General features: G+C 55.9%; 1 protein-coding gene across 2 annotated transcripts in view; it reads right to left on the bottom strand.

The window, feature by feature from the left end:
• The window catches only part of LOC121274257 (neural cell adhesion molecule L1-like), a 479,567-nt gene that overhangs the window by 33,247 nt on the left and 428,572 nt on the right, over positions 1 to 17,748 (bottom strand). For both annotated transcript variants that reach the window (XM_041181466.1, XM_041181467.1), the window contains exons 19-23: positions 14,775 to 14,958; positions 13,663 to 13,785; positions 11,743 to 11,919; positions 5,708 to 5,827; positions 4,326 to 4,487 (exon numbers count right to left, since the gene is read on the bottom strand). In XM_041181466.1, the coding sequence (XP_041037400.1) occupies positions 4,326 to 4,487; positions 5,708 to 5,827; positions 11,743 to 11,919; positions 13,663 to 13,785; positions 14,775 to 14,958 (766 nt within the window). The remainder of the gene's footprint in view (positions 1 to 4,325; positions 4,488 to 5,707; positions 5,828 to 11,742; positions 11,920 to 13,662; positions 13,786 to 14,774; positions 14,959 to 17,748) is intronic.

Raw genomic sequence — 17,748 nt, 5'->3', positions numbered from 1 at the left:
GGCCTCCTCCTGTTCCAGTGTGACAGGTTCGAGAGGGGCTGAATGGCCTCCTCTTGTTCCTTGTAACAAGCTCGAAAGGGGCTGAATGGCCTCCTCCTGTTCCTGTGTAACAGGCTCGAGAGAGGCTGAATGGCCTCATCCTGTTCCTGTGTAACAGGCTCAAGAGGGGCTGAATGGCCTCCTCCTGTTCCTGTGTAACAGGCTCGAGAGAGGCTGAATGGCCTCATCCTGTTCCTGTGTAACAGGCTCAAGAGGGGCTGAATGGCCTCCTCCTGTTCCTGTGTAACAGGCTCTAGAGGGGCTGAATGGCCTCCTGCTGTTCCTGTGTAACAGGCTCGAGAGGGGCTGAATGGTCTCCTCCTGTTCCTGTGTAACAGGCTTGAGAGGGGCTGAATGGTCTCCTCCTGTTCCTGTGTAACAGGCTTGAGAGGGGCTGAATGGCCTCCTCCTGTTCCTGTGTAACAGGCTCGAGAGGGGCTGAATGGTCTCCTCCTGTTGTTGCGTCCCTGAGCACTGAATCAATGGTGAATTACATGGGTCGTTTAACCTCCAATCTCCACTGATCCTTTGGAAATGTTAAAGGGTCCATCAGCAGCAAATGACATGTAATGCTTTCACGCAATCCTGATTTATATAATCCACACCAGATGGGTTGGAGGAGAATGTTGCTGCCTGGGGACTGCACTGTCTGACACACTCTTCCTTTACCAATGATATTGATTTGCTTTTTCCCTCTAGTTCCTTCTTCATTTTGCTCTTTCACCTTGAGCCCAGTAACAGGTTCGCTGTTCTTGCTAATTTTGCCTGACAGATGTAATTAAGAAGTGAAAAATCGGTCAGGCAGAGTGAGGCAGCCCGAAGCGACTGGGCCGCAATGACCTTGAAGCATCTGTAATTGATGTCCCTTGGCCAAGACTCGGGCAAACACACACCCACCCCAACAAACACACTCTACAAACACACACCCACTCCAACAAACACATTCGACAAACACACACCCACCCCAACAAACACACTCTACAAACACACACCCACCCCAACAAACACACTCTACAAACACACACCCACTCCAACAAACACACTCTACAAACACACACCCACCCCAACAAACACACTCTACAAACACACACCCACCCCAACAAACACACTCTACAAACACACACCCACTCCAACAAACACACTCTACAAACACACACACACACCCCAACAAACACACTCTACAAACACACACACACACCCCAACAAACACACTCTACAAACACACACACACACCCCAACAAACACACTCTACAAACACACACACACACCCCAACAAACACACTCTACAAACACACACACACACTCTACAAACACACACACCCACCCCAACAAACACACTCTACAAACACACACACACACACACTCTACAAACACACACACCCACCCCAACAAACACACTCTACAAACACACACACACACACACACACACTCTACAAACACACACACCCACCCCAACAAACACACTCTACAAACACACACACACACACTACAAACACAAACACCCACCCCAACAAACACACTCTACAAACACACACCCACCCCAACAAACACACTCTACAAACACACACACACACCCCCCAACAAACACATTCTACAAACACACACACCCACCCCAACAAACACACTCTACAAACACACACACCCACCCCAACAAACACACTCTACAAACACAGACACACACCCCAACAAACACACTCTACAAACACACACACACCCACCCCAACAAACACACTCTACAAACACACACACACACACACACTCTACAAACACACAAACCCACCCCAACAAACACACTCTACAAACACACACACACACACACTCTACAAACACACACACGCACACACACACTCTACAAACACACACACCCACCCCAACAAACACACTCTACAAACACACACACACACACACTCTACAAACACACACACACCCCCCAACAAACACACTCGACAAACACACACACACACCCTACAAACACACACACTCACCCCAACAAACACACTCTACAAACACACACACACCCCAACAAACACACTCTACAAACACACACACACACCCTACAAACACACACACCCTACAAACACACACACACACTCTACAAACACACACACACACTCTACAAACACACACACACACACCTTACAAACACACACACACACCCTACAAACACACACAAACACTCTACAAACACACACAAACCCACCCCAACAAACACTCGACAAACACATACACACCCACCCCAACAAACACACTCTACAAACACACACACACACCCTACAAACACACACACACCCACCCCAACAAACACACTCTACAAAGACACACCATACAAACACACACAACAAACACACACACACAACCTACAAACAGACCCTACAAACACACACACACACACCCCAACAAACACACACACTCTACAAACACACACACACCCTACAAACACACACCCTACAAACACATACACACCTTACAAACACACACCCCCACCCTCATAAACACTCTACAAACACACACACACACCCCCTACAAACACAAACATGCACACACACCCCTTACAAACACACACACACTCTACAAACACACACACACTCTACAAACACACACACACACTCACAGACACACACACACACACCCTACAAACACACACACACATACCCTACAAACACACACACGCACACACACACTCTACAAACACACACACCCTACAATACACACACCCTACAAACACCAACACACACACCCTACAAACACACACACTCTACAAACACACACACCCTACAACACACACACACCCTACAAACACCAACACACACACACCCTACAAACACACACACACACACACCCTACAAACAGACACACCCCAACAAACACACTCTACAAACACACACACACACACGCTACAAACACACACATGCACACACACCCTTTACAAACACACACCCTACAAACACACACACACACCCTACACACACCCTACAAATACACACACGCACACACACTCTACAAACACCAACACACACACACACCCTACAAACACACACACACACCCTACAAACACACACACACCCTACACACACCCAACAAACACACACACGCACACACACTCTACAAACACCAACACACACACACACCCTACAAACACACACACACCCTACAAACACACACACACCCTACACACACCCAACAAACACACACACGCACACACACTCTACAAACACCAACACACACACAAAGACTACAAACACACACACACACCCTACAAACACACACATGCATAAAAACTACAAACACCAACACACACACACACCCAACATCAACACACACACATATCCCCCAACAAACACCGACAGACACACACACACCCCAACAAACACCGACACACACACTCACACGCGCCCATACCCCCCCAACTCCCCAAGTTCCAGGGAGAAGCAGAGTGACCTTTACTCTGTGTCTACCCTTTGTTGTACCTGAAAATAACATGGAAAGTGCTGGAAAAACTCAGCAGGTCTGGCACTTGTGGAGAGAGAAACAGAGTTGCTGCTTCGAGTTCAGTATGGCTCTTCACTACAAGAGGGTTTGTTCTGAACAGGACACATGCTGGATTCCGAATGTTAACTCTGTTCCTCTCTCCAAAGATGCTGCCAGACCTGAGGCGTTTCTCTACACTTTGTGTTTCTATTTCACATCTGCAGCTTCTGAAGTATTTTCCTTTCATTCACCCAAAGAATAATGATTTGTAATGGCTCTGGCAGGGGCAGCAAGAGCTTAAAGCCTCCCACATATGATCTCGAAATGGTTAAGACAATAATCTGTCAGTGAACAGGGAGCTTTACGACACCTGTGCTTTACTCTGGTATCTAACCCCGTGCTGTACCTGTCCTGGGAGTGTTTGCTGGGGACGGTGTAGAGGGTGCTTTACTCTGTATCTAACCCCGTGCTGTACCTGTCCTGGGAGAGTTTGATGGGGACGGTGTAGAGTGAGCTTTACTCTGTATCTAACCCCGTGCTGTACACGTCCTGGGAGTGTTTGATGGGGACGGTGTAGACGGAGCTTTACTCTGTATCTAACCCCGTGCTGTACCTGTCCTGGGAGTGTTTGATGGGGACGGTGTAGAAGGAGCTTTACTCTGTATCTAACCCCGTGCTGTACCTGTCCTGGGAGTGTTTGATGGGGACAGTGTAGAGAGAGCTTTACTCTGTATCTAACCCCATGCTATACCTGTCCTGGGAGTGTTTGGAAACCCAGCCATCAAATAAGCAGAAAGTTACTTCCACCCCAGGCTGACCTGGTCCATTTGTCTCGACTTCCTTCTCCCAAATGCTGATGTTTTTGAAGCGCCCGAGCTGCCATAGTTGTACTCGGTACATTGTTCCAGGCTGCAGACCATCCAGCATGAAGAAGTTCTGGCTCGAGTTCACTGGTCTGGAGTATTTCCAGTCACCTGCGCCTGAAACAAACCAATGTCTTTGAGCACTTCACCACATCCGAAAGAGCTTCATAGCTGACCCTCGGACAGTGTGGCACTCCCTCAGCACTGCCCCTCCGACAGTGTGGCGCTCCCTCAGTATGGACCCTCCGACAGTGCGGCGCTCGCTCAGCACTGACCCTCCGACAGTGTGGCGCTCCCTCAGCACTGACCCTCCGACAGCGCGGCGCTCCCTCAGTACTGACCCTCCGACAGTGCGGCGCTCCCTCAGTACCGACCCTCCGACAGTGCGGCGCTCCCTCAGCACTGACCCTCCGACAGTGCGGCTCTCCCTCAGTACTGACCCTCCCACAGTGCGGCGCTCCCTCAGCACTGACCCTCCAACAGTGCGGCACTCCCTCAGCACTGACCCTCCGACAGTGCGGCACTCCCTCAGCACTGACCCTCCGCCAGTGCGGCACTCCCTCAGCACTGACCCTCCCACAGTGCAGCTCTCCCTCAGCACTGACCCTCCGACAGTGCGGTGCTCCCTCAGCACTGACCCTCCGACAGTGCGGCTCTCCCTCAGCGCTGACCCTCCGACAGTGCGGTGCTCCCTCAGCACTGACCCTCCCACAGTGCGGCGCTCCCTCAGCACTGACCCTCCGACAGCGCGGCGCTCCCTCAGTACTGACCCTCTGACAGTGCGGCGCTCCCTCAGTACTGACCCTCCGACAGTGCGGCGCTCCCTCAGCACTGACCCTCCGACAGTGCGGCGCTCCCTCAGCACTGACCCTCCGACAGTGCGGCGCTCCCTCAGCACTGACCCTCCAACAGTGCGGCACTCCCTCAGCACTGACCCTCCGACAGTGCAGCGCTCGCTCAGCACTGACCCTCCGACAGTGCGGCGCTCCCTCAGTACTGACCCTCCCACAGTGCGGCTCTCCCTCAGCACGGACCCTCCGACAGTGTGGCGCTCCCTCAGTACTGACCCTCCCACAGTGCGGCTCTCCCTCAGCACTGACCCTCCGACAGTGCGGCGCTCCGTCAGCACTGACCCTCCCACAGTGCGGCTCTCCCTCAGTACTGACCCTCCCACAGTGCGGCGCTCCCTCGGCACTGACCCTCCCACAGTGCGGCACTCCCTCAGCACTGACCCTCCCACAGTGCGGTGCTCCCTCAGCACTGACCCTCCGACAGTGTGGGGGGTAGAATGGGAGTTATTGCCGAGCGGAACGAGTATATGGTGTTGATGAGCTTACCATCTTTGTTGGCGTACTGGATGAGCAGCTCGGTGACCCGGTGTCCCTCCAGTCCTATCCAGCTGATGTTGGCGTGCATGTCACCTGCCACATAGCTGATATTCTTCACCACCTTGGGCTCTAAACAGACAGAGGTGGGGGGGCAACGTGTTAATACTTTCCTCGCAGAGGAATAAACCAGCGCAAAGAATCCCCACAGCTCAGGGACATGAGACAGCAGGAGGGTGATGGACCCTCTCGCCCTCGGTCTCCTGTGTAGGATGCTAATCATAACCACTACTGCACCCACAGTTCAGTACAGTTCACCCTCTGGGCCTATCCCAGCAGCACCAGCAAGACTTTGGATTTCTCTGTCACCTTTCCCCTCCTCAGGACGGTCTAATTTGTCTTACCGCCGGCGAATTACTGCAAGTGTGCTTACACCTGTAATGTAAGATAAACGGCAGCAAGTTTACACACAGCAAGCTCCCCCGAAGAGTGCGGCGCTCCCTCAGTATTGGCATAATTTGTGTCAGGCCCCTACTTATGTGCCATCCTCTGCAGTGGATCTCAAATCCATGACTCTCTGCTTGTGGAGCGGTGACCCACTGACCCACAGCTCACACCACAGAGTGGCGGTGGAATCCGAGACCCACGTGGTCTCGGCAACATGTGGAACATGACATTCGGGGCTGGGGAGTGGCCGGTGTGCTGGGACAGACTCTCCCTCCGACCCTGGATGAAATTCTGATGATTTGCTCTGGTGTCTGAGCGTACCTTATCAATAAAAATGTTCTCATCGAGTGAGGTAAACTGGTTGCACTGTGCCGGCTGAGTGTGTGCCTGTTTGTCTCCCCACCCTGAACACATATAACAAGCCTATGCCTCCCTGCTGCACACTGCAGACCTCCCCCAGAGAAAACGGCAAGTCGGGAGTGCTAAGGTAGAAATGGACCGACAGCGGCTCTGACCTGTGCTTTGCCTGCCTCACTGACCCCCACTTAATTTACTGCAGTGAGCTAGGGGATTCACTCCCTGGGCCCCTGGAAAGCTATTTAAATGTTAATCCACACTTTTAACTCCCAGTTTAATCATAAGCCACAGCTCAACTGAACGGCTGGCTGTTTAGAAGGTAGCAGCGAGAATGTCTGCTGCTGATCGAAGCACAATGCAGGCAGACACCGGCTCCGACACGACAGCAGGGTTCAGTCTCCCGGGCGATATCCCCTCCCCAGTGTGGGCAAGCTGGCTGTCACCCCAGGGTCTGCACTCGCAGATGACCCCGGGGTCCGCTGTGGTTCAGTGGGTTTCACTCCCCTCCTCCCACAAGGTTGTGGGTTCAAGTCTCAGCCCAGAACTTGATCACAAGACAGACACACACTGAGTGTGGGAGCGCCGCACTGTCGGAGGGTCAGTGCTGAGGGAGCGCCGCACTGTGGGAGGGTCAGCGCTGAGGGAGTGCCGCACTGTCGGAGGGTCAGTGCTGAGGGAGCGCCGCGCTGTCGGAGGGTCAGTGCTGAGGGAGCGCTGCACTGTGGGAGGGTCAGTGCTGAGGGAGCGCTGCACTGTGGGAGGGTCAGCGCTGAGGGAGAGCCGCACTGTCGGAGGGTCAGTGCTGAGGGAGCGCCGCACTGTCGGAGGGTCAGTGCTGGGGGAGAGCCGCACTGTCGGAGGGTCAGTGCTGAGGGAGCGCCGCACTATCGGAGGGTCAGTGCTGAGGGAGTACTGCACTGTCGGAGGGTCAGTACTGAGGGAGTGCCGCACTGTCGGAGGGTCAGTACTGAGGGAGTGCCGCACTGTCGGAGGGTCAGTGCTGAGGCAGTGCTGCACTGTCGGAGGGTCAGTACTGAGGGAGCGCCGCACTGTCGGAGTGTCAGTGCTGAGGGAGCGCCGCACTGTGGGAGGGGCAGTGCTGAGGGAGAGCCGCACTGTTAGAGAGTCAGTGCTGAGGGAGCACCGCACTGTCGGAGGGTCAGTGCTGAGGGAGTGCCACACTGTCGGTGGTTCAGTGCTGAGGGAGCACCGCACTGTCGGAGGGTCAGTGCTGAGGGAGCGCCGCACTGTCGGAGGGTCAGCGCTGAGGGAGCGCCGCACTGTCGGAGGGTCAGTGCTGAGGGAGCGCCGCACTGTCGGAGGGTCAGTGCTGAGGGAGCGCCGCACTGTCGGAGGGTCAGTGCTGAGGGAGCGCCGCACTGTCGGAGGGTCAGTGCTGAGGGAGCGCCACACTGTCGGAGGGTCAGTGCTGAGGGAGTGCCGCACTGTCGGAGGGTCAGTGCTGAGGGAGTGCCGCACTGTCGGAGGGTCAGTGCTGAGGGAGCGCCGCACTGTCGGAGGGTCAGTGCTGAGGGAAAGCCGCACTGTCGGAGGGTCAGTGCTGAGGGAGCGCCGCACTGTCGGAGGGTCAGTGCTGAGGGAAAGCCGCACTGTCGGAGGGTCACCGCTGAGGGAGCGCCGCACTGTCGGAGGGTCACCGCTGTGGGAGTGCTGCACTGTCCGTGCAACAGTGCAGAGGGAGCGCCGCACTGTCAGAGGTTCAGCACTGAGGGAGAGCTGCACTGTCGGAGGGTCAGTGCTAAGGGAGCGCCGCACTGTCGGAGGGTCAGTACTGAGGGGGAGCTGCACTGTCGGAGGGTCAGCGCTGAGGGAGAGCCGCACTGTCGGAGGGTCAGTGCTGAGGGAGAGCCGCACTGTCGGAGGGTCAGTGCTGAGGGAGCGCCGCACTGTCGGAGGGTCAGTGCTGAGGGAGTGCCACACTGTCGGAGGGTCAGTACTGAGGGAGTGTCGCACTGTCGGAGGGTCAGTGCTGAGGGAGAGCCGCACTGTCGGAGGGTCAGTGCTGAGGGAGCGCCGCACTGTCGGAGGGTCAGTACTGAGGGAGCGCCGCACTGTCGGAGGGTCAGTGCTGAGGGAGCGCCACACTGTCGGAGGGTCAGTGCTGAGGGAGTGCCGCACTGTCGGAGGGTCAGTGCTGAGGGAGTGCCGCACTGTCGGAGGGTCAGTGCTGAGGGAGAGCCGCACTGTCGGAGGGTCAGTGCTGAGGGAGCGCCGCACTGTCGGAGGGTCAGTACTGAGGGAGCGCCGCACTGTCGGAGGGTCAGTGCTGAGGGAGCGCCACACTGTCGGAGGGTCAGTGCTGAGGGAGTGCCGCACTGTCGGAGGGTCAGTGCTGAGGGAGTGCCGCACTGTCGGAGGGTCAGTGCTGAGGGAGCGCCGCACTGTCGGAGGGTCAGTGCTGAGGGGAAAGCCGCACTGTCGGAGGGTCACCGCTGAGGGAGCGCCGCACTGTCGGAGGGTCACCGCTGTGGGAGTGCTGCACTGTCCGTGCAACAGTGCAGAGGGAGCGCCGCACTGTCAGAGGTTCAGCACTGAGGGAGAGCTGCACTGTCGGAGGGTCAGTGCTAAGGGAGCGCCGCACTGTCGGAGGGTCAGTACTGAGGGGGAGCTGCACTGTCGGAGGGTCAGCGCTGAGGGAGAGCCGCACTGTCGGAGGGTCAGCGCTGAGGGAGAGCCGCACTGTCGGAGGGTCAGTGCTGAGGGAGCGCCACACTGTCGGAGGGTCAGTACTGAGGGAGTGTCGCACTGTCGGAGGGTCAGTGCTGAGGGAGAGCCGCACTGTCGGAGGGTCAGTGCTGAGGGAGCGCCGCACTGTCGGAGGGTCAGTACTGAGGGAGTGCCGCACTGTCGGAGGGTCAGTGCTGAGGGAGCGCCACACTGTCGGAGGGTCAGTGCTGAGGGAGTGCCGCACTGTCGGAGGGTCAGTGCTGAGGGAGTGCCGCACTGTCGGAGGGTCAGTGCTGAGGGAGAGCCGCACTGTCGGAGGGTCAGTGCTGAGGGAGCGCCGCACTGTCGGAGGGTCAGTACTGAGGGAGCGCCGCACTGTCGGAGGGTCAGTGCTGAGGGAGCGCCACACTGTCGGAGGGTCAGTGCTGAGGGAGAGCCGCACTGTCGGAGGGTCAGTGCTGAGGGAGTGCCGCACTGTCGGAGGGTCAGTGCTGAGGGAGCGCCGCACTGTCGGAGGGTCAGTGCTGAGGGAAAGCCGCACTGTCGGAGGGTCACCGCTGAGGGAGCGCCGCACTGTCGGAGGGTCACCGCTGTGGGAGTGCTGCACTGTCCGTGCGACAGTGCAGAGGGAGCGCCGCACTGTCAGAGGTTCAGCACTGAGGGAGAGCTGCACTGTCGGAGGGTCAGTGCTAAGGGAGCGCCGCACTGTCGGAGGGTCAGTACTGAGGGGGAGCTGCACTGTCGGAGGGTCAGCGCTGAGGGAGAGCCGCACTGTCGGAGGGTCAGCGCTGAGGGAGAGCCGCACTGTCGGAGGGTCAGTGCTGAGGGAGCGCCACACTGTCGGAGGGTCAGTACTGAGGGAGTGTCGCACTGTCGGAGGGTCAGTGCTGAGGGAGAGCCGCACTGTCAGAGGGTCAGTGCTGAGGGAGCGCCGCACTGTCGGAGGGTCAGTGCTGAGGGAGCGCCGCACTGTCGGAGGGTCAGCGCTGAGGGAGAGCCGCACTGTCGGAGGGGCAGTGCTGAGGGAGGGCCGTGCTGTCGGAGGGTCAGCGCTGAGGGAGCGCCGCACTGTCGGAGGGTCAGTGCTGAGGGTCGGTGCTGGAAGGTCCTGGAAAAATGAGGAGTCTCTCTCTATTCGGTTTACCGTTCTCCGTGTTTGCCTTGCAGATGCAATTGAAGTTACCTTGCAGTACACTTTCCTTGCTTCAAGAACCAACGATGTCCTATTCAGTGCAGGTTATTAAACGTGGTAGTTGTTCTACATGACGTTTTATGAGACCTGTGGACCGTGACTGATAGCACGTGTGTGAACCACACTGTATATCAGATAACTGTCAGAGGAAAAATGGACATGACTGATTCTCTGTTCTATTAGGAAACTGAAGAGCAAGGCTTTCCTATTCTGTCTGGTTGATATAACTGGCGTGGTTCATATACCAAGGCTGCATTTTCCACACTCTGTAAATTTCAGCTCGTCCACAGCTCTGCTGCCTCTATGTCCGAAAAATGGTGTTAAATCACCGCCCGATGTGCTCACTGACCAGGCTAACTCAGCAGCATGTCGATGTTAAATCACGCACCTCTTGTTTCAAAGCCCTCCACGGCCTCAACCCCTCCCTATCTGTAACCTCCTCCAATCCCCTACACCACCCCCTATCTCTGTAACCTCCTCCAGCCCCTACAACCCTCCCTATCTCTGTAACCTCCTCCAGCCCCTACAACCCTCCCTATCTCTGTAACCTCCTCATGCCCCTACAACCCTCCCTATCTCTGTAACCTCCTCCAGCCCCTACACCCCTCCCTATCTCTGTAACCTCCTCCAGCACCTACAACCCTCCCTATCTCTGTAAGCTCCTCCAGCCCCTACAACCCTCCCTATCTCTGTAACCTCCTCCAATCCCCTACACCCCTCCCTATCTCTGTAACCTTCTCCAGCCCCTACAACCCTCCCTATCTCTGTAACCTCCTCCAGCCCCTACACCCCTCCCTATCTCTGTAACCTCCTCCAGCCCATACAAACCTCCCTATCTCTGTAACCTCCTCCAGCCCCTACAACCCTCCCTATCCCTGTAACCTCCTCCAACACCTACACCCCTCCCTATCTCTGTAACCTCCTCCAGTCCCTACAACCCTCCCTATCTCTGTAACCTCCTCCAGCCCCTACAATCCTCCCTATCTCTGTAACCCTCCTACAACCCTCCGAGATCTCAGCGCTCCTCCAAATCCAGCCTCTTGACCATCCCCCGATTCCCATCGCTCCACCATCGGCAGGCAGGCCTTCAGCTGCCCTGGGGGGCCCCTAAACTATGGCAATCCCCCACCCCCCCACTACACCTCTCTGCATCTCTCTCTCTCTCTCTCCTGTTACAGCTTCCATTTTTAAAGAGACTTCTTGACCATGACTTGGTCCGTTGCGCAGTACTGTGATGAGCCCGGGGAACGTTTCCCGGAGACGCAGGCACTAGATAAATGCAGGCCATTGTTGCTGATGTTTAACCAGGTGAACAGGACCGGTTCCCTCTCTTGGCTCCCTCCTCCCCCGATTCCCCACTCACCTCCTTCCCGGCTTGTGAATATCTCCCTGGCCAGAGCTCTGCCTCGACCCGCCAACGTCAGGCCCATCACGTGGAACTTGTAGATGGACTGAGGCTGGAGACTGTGCACGGTGAACGAGGTGGTGCCGGGTGACGATATGTTCAGCTCCCTCAGGGGCCCACCCTCTGTCCCATTGACTGTCCAGACGAAAAAACACCATCACACACTGCCAATCACCAAATCTCTTACACTCAAAGAGCACAGGAGGAGGCCATTCAGCCCATCCTGCCTGTGCCGGCTCTTTGAAAGATCTATCCCATTAACCCCACTCCCCCACCCTCACCCCCACACACCCTGTGAATTTTTCCCCTTCGAGTATTTCTCCGATTCCCCCCCCTTTTGAACGTTCCTATTGAATCTGCTTCCGCCGCCCTTTCAGGCAGCGCCTTCCAGATCACCACAACTCGCTGTGTCAGACACATTCTCCTCATCTCCCCCCCCCAACCACCCCCTCTGGATCTTTTACCGATTCTCTTCAATCTGTGTTTCCACCCCCCCCCTCCACTCTGGTTACCGACCATCCTGCCACTGGAAACACTTTCTCCTTATTGACTCGATCCAAACCCCCTCGTGATTCTGAACGCCTCGATTCAATCTCCCCCTTAACCTTTTCCGCTCTAAAGGAGAACAATCCCGGCTCCTCCAGTCACTCCACGTGAACAGACCACCCCCTCATCCCTGGTAAATCTCCCTCTGCACCCTGTCTGAAGCCTCTTCACTCCCTCTTCCTACTGCCTCTCTCCTCTGAGTGCTACACAGGGGCTCATAGCAACCTTCTAGTCACCGACTGTCTGCTCCTTATGTCTGAGCCCAGTCCTGACAGCAGCTATTCGTCTCTGGGAAGCATCATATAATTTAGCCACTCAGACATCGAAGCAGCTTTTAAATATTTTAAAAATATAACTCATCTTAACAACACTGGGCACTGATTGGTTACAGAGTAAATCTCCCTCTACACCGTCCCCATCAAACACTCCCAGGACAGGTACAGCACGGGGTTAGATACAGAGTAAATCTCCCTCAACACCGTCCCCATCAAACACTCCCAGGACAGGTACAGCACGGGGTTAGATACAGAGTAAAGCTCCCTCTACACCGTCCCCATCAAACACTCCCAGGACAGGTACAGCACGGGGTTAGATACAGAGTAAATCTCCCTCTACACCGTCCCCATCAAACACTCCCAGGACAGGTACAGCACGGGGTTAGATACAGAGTAAAGATCCCTCTACACCGTCCCCATCAAACACTCCCAGGACAGGTACAGCACGGGGTTAGATACAGAGTAAAGCTCCCTCTACACTGTCCCCATCAAACACTCCCAGGACAGGTACAGCACGGGGTTAGATACAGAGTAAATCTCCCTCTACACCGTCCCCATCAAACACTCCCAGGACAGGTACAGCACGGGGTTAGATACAGAGTAAATCTCCCTCTACACCGTCCCCATCAAACACTCCCAGGACAGGTACAGCACGGGGTTAGATACAGAGTAAAGATCCCTCTACACCGTCCCCATCAAACACTCCCAGGACAGGTTTTGGAAGTATCCTCTGCATTACCGGGTGACAGATACACACACACACACACACAGACACACACACACACAGACAGACACACACACACACACACCCACCCACACACACACACACACAGCTCCCTCCTAATACTCACACACACACTCACACTCACACAGACACACACACAGACACACACACACACACACAGACACAGACAGACACGCACACACACCCACACACACAGACACACACACACACTCTCTCTCTCACACACACACACACACACACACACACACACACACACACAGACAGACACACACACAGACACACACACACACACTCACACACACACGTACTCACTCTGCTGGTACTGCAGCACGTATCCTATGAGGATCCCATTGGGCTTGTGAGGGCGACTCCAGGACGCAGTTACCTCAGTGTCCTTCAGCAGTTCAAGGCGCAGCATGGCTGGCTGGCTGGGAACTGGAGGGGGAATAGAGAAACAGAAACTGTGAGAGCGAGGGTGAGAGATAAACAGAGAGACAGAGAAAGAGAAAGAGAAATAGAGACAGAGAAAGAGAGAAATAGAGACAGAGAGAGAGAGAAATAGAGAGATAGAGAGACAAAGAGAGAGAGAGAGAAAGAGAGAGACAGAGAAAGAGAGAGACAGAGAATGAGAGAGACAGAGAATGAGAGAGACAGAGAGAGAGACAGAGAATGAGAGAGACAGAGAGAGAGACAGAGAATGAGAGAGACAGAGAATGAGAGAGACAGAGAGAGAGCGAGAGAGACAGAGAATGAGAGAGACAGAGAATGAGAGAGACAGAGAATGAGAGAGAGACAGAGAGAGAGAAGGGGAGAGGGAGAAGGAGAGACAGAGAGAGAGAGAGAAGGGGAGAGGGAGAAGGAGAGACAGAGAGAGAAGCAGAAAGGAGAGAGAGACAGAGAGCTAGAGAGACAGAGAGAGGCAGAAAGAGAGAGAGAAAGAGAGATACAGAGAGACAGAGAGACAAAGAGAGAGAGACAGAGAAAGAGAGAGACAGAGAAAGAGAGACAGAGAAAGAGAGAGACAGAGAGAGAGACAGAGAGAGAGACAGACAGAGAGAGAGACAGAGAGAGAGAGAGGGAGGGAGACAGGGACAGAGAGAGAGAGACAGTCAGACGGAAAGAGAAACAGAGAGAGAGGGAGACAGAGAGATAGAGAGACAGACAGAGAAAGAGAGAGAGTAAAGGGAAAGGCAGAGTGTGAGAGAGAGAGAGAGAGAGGGACATTGAGAGACAGAGACAGAGAGATGTAGACAGAGTGAATGAATGAAGAGGAATGGAAGCAATAAATGAAAGACCATTAGTAACATGGTGCAGCAGCAGGCATTGCATTAAACAAGGACGGAGGGTGTGCTGGACACTGCCTGGCCTCAGTAGGATAGGATAGGATCCAGCACAGCGCTGGTAGAGGGGGGAGCAGTCCTTACCTCCCTCGGGGGTTCTGAATTGCCGGGGAGGGTGGGTGACGTCGGATTCGCCCTTGCCGTTAAACACTGTCATCGCCAGGTTGTAGGTGGTGTAGGGCTCGAGGCCCCCGAGCAGGGTGTCAGTGTGGTTACCGCGGACAATCCGGTGGTGTCGTTCCACGCCAGGCTGCTTCCAGTAACTGATCTGAACCGCGTTCCAGAAACAGGAGGAAGGGAAGAGGGATGAATAAGCAAGTTCCGTCGCAAAGGGGTTAAAACTTGTGGCCGGGGCTCTTCGGTTTGGACACCTCTCTTGCCCGGGTGCTTTCCCAGCTCCAGGTCTCCACCCTTCACCCGTTCCCTGGTCTCCGAGCGCCCTTTACACAGCATCCTGGGCAGGGAGTGCAGACGGCCGAACCCAGCTCCTTCCCCTCACTCCGCACACACTCACTCACTCACTCGCTCACTCGCCTGCGCGCCCCGAGCTCTCACAAGCGGACGCACGCTTCCTCACTCACATGTGCAGAGGTCAGCGGACAGTGACCGGGAGCAGGGTTCCTGGTGGGCTTTCCACCCCCCCCCCCTCCACCTCCTCCCCCCGGCTAACCATCGGGACACAGGAGGAGGGCCATTCAGCCCCTCGAGCCTGCCTGCCCCCCGCTGTTTAATAAGATCGTGGCTGGTCTGATTGTGGCCTCAACTCTACTTTCCTGTCTGCTCCCCCCCCCTGCCCAAACCCATCACCCTCACCGCACCCCCCACCTCCCCCCCCACACCTCGTCGATCAGAAATCTGTCTCACTTAGCCCTTGAATATATTCAGTGACCCGGCCCCCACTGCTCTCTCTAGCAGTGGGGGGGGAGAGAGAATTCCACAGACTGACCACTCTCCGAGAGAAGAAATTCCTCCTCATCTCTGTCTTCAATGGGAGACCCCTCATTCTGAAACTGTGGCCCACCCCCCTCCCCTCATTCTAGATTCCCCCCCCAACAAGTGGGGGAAACACCCCCTCAGCATCCACCCTGTCAACCGCCACCCCCCGCCCCCCCTCAGAATCTGACATATTTCAATAAGATCACCTCTCGTTCTTCTAAACTCCAATGGGTAGAGGCCCCAACCTGCTCAACCTGTCCCCATCAGACAAACCCCCCTTCGTCCCAGGAATCGGCCGAGTGAACCTCCTCTGAACGGCTTTGAATACAATGATATCTTTGCTGAAATAAGGAAATATAAACTGCCCACAGGACTCCCGATGCAGAATCACCAACGGCCGGTACAGCTGCAGTGAAGGCTCCCCGCATTTCCATTCCATTGCCCTCGCGTTAAACACCAGCGCTCCACTGGCCTTCCTAATCACCCTCTGTACCTGCACGCGAACTTTATGGTGATTCATCTAGCAGGACACCCAGATCCCTCTGCACCACCGAGTCCCTGCAATCCCTCTCCACTGGCTCCGGTGCTCCTGAATCCTGTCCTCAAGTTGATGACGCCCGTTCTGCTCTGAGGGTCTCCGGTGTTATGTTGAGTGAGGAGTCGATGGAGGGGGGGTGGGGGGGTGGGTGGGGGAGGGGAGCATCTAACGCGGCTGGGAATTCTCGCAGGGATTTCTGTGGGGTCAGGTGCTCCTGCCCGGGGTGGGGGGGGGTGGCACCGGGCACTAACTGTGGTAGCGGAGGAGGAATCGGGTCTGTGAACGAGGAGGAGAACAGTGCCAACCTCAATGGGAGGGGTGGGATTCCAGGCCACTAGAGAGCAGGCGGGAGCTATTTGGCCCATCTTGCCCATGCTGACCCTTTCAACATAGAGATTCAATCAATTACTGAAAAGACAGACATGTCGCTGAATCTTTTCATCTTGCACTCATCAGAACAAGCGCAAGAACACCAAATTTCCAACAACAATTTATACCGCAGGAGAAAACGCTCATTGATTTGATCCTTTGAAATTTGGTGTTCTTGTGTTTGTCCTGATGAGTATAAGATGAAAAGATTCCGCAACACCTTTCCCTATTCAGCAAGATTCAAGTTCCTCGCGAACACCCAATTAACCCCCCTCCTCACCCACCCCATCCCCGCTCTTTCCTAACAGCCCTGCAAGCCTTCCCCCTTTAATTAGTTATTAAATCCCCTTTCGAAAGTCACAATAGAATTGGGAGAGGGATGTGGCGACAGAGCTGGGCACAAGAGTCGGGGTTGGGGGGGAATGAACAGAGGCGGCTGGTGTGGGATGGACGGGGTCAACGGGGGGCGGGAATGGGGTCGGACGGGGTCAATGGGGAGTCGGACGGGGTCGATGAGGGGTCGGACGGGGTCGATGGGGGGGATGGACGGGGTCGATGGGGGGGATGGACGGGGTCGATGGGGAGTCGGACGGGGTCAATGGGGGGGATGGACGGGGTCGATGGGGGGGATGGACGGGGTCGATGGGGGGGATGGACGGGGTCGATGAGGGGTCGGACGGGGTCAATGGGGGGGATGGACGGGGTCGATGAGGGGTCGGACGGGGTCGATGGGAGGGGGAATGGGGTCGCAAGGTGGGGGGGGGAACCGGGGTCGCCAGGGGGTCGGACTGGGTCGATAGGGGGATGGACGGGGTGGCCAGGGGGTCGATGGGGGTACGGACGAGGTCACCGGGGCACGGGTACAATCACCAGGGGGACAGAGGGAGTTTCGAGGGGGCGAACAGAGTCCTGGGGGGGAGATAGGGGCATTGGGGGGGGGGGAGAGACAGAGAGGTGGAGGGGTGACAGAGTGATGGAGGGGGTACAGAGTGGTGGAGGGGGTACAGAGTGGTGGAGGGGGGTACAGAGTGGTGGAGGGGGGTACAGAGTGGTGGGGGGGTACAGAGTGGTGGGGGGGTACAGAGTGGTGGGGGGGGTACAGAGTGGTGGAGGGGGTACAGAGTGGTGGAGGGGGTACAGAGTGGTGGAGGGGGTACAGAGTGGTGGGGGGGGTACAGAGTGGTGGAGGGGGTACAGAGTGGTGGAGGGGGTACA

The sequence above is a fragment of the Carcharodon carcharias genome, assembly GCF_017639515.1.
Source record: "Carcharodon carcharias isolate sCarCar2 chromosome 35 unlocalized genomic scaffold, sCarCar2.pri SUPER_35_unloc_5, whole genome shotgun sequence".
Classification (NCBI taxonomy): Eukaryota; Metazoa; Chordata; class Chondrichthyes; order Lamniformes; family Lamnidae; genus Carcharodon; species Carcharodon carcharias.
The sequence above is the reverse complement of the archived record's forward strand: the minus strand, read 5'-3'. Positions and strand labels throughout refer to the sequence as shown.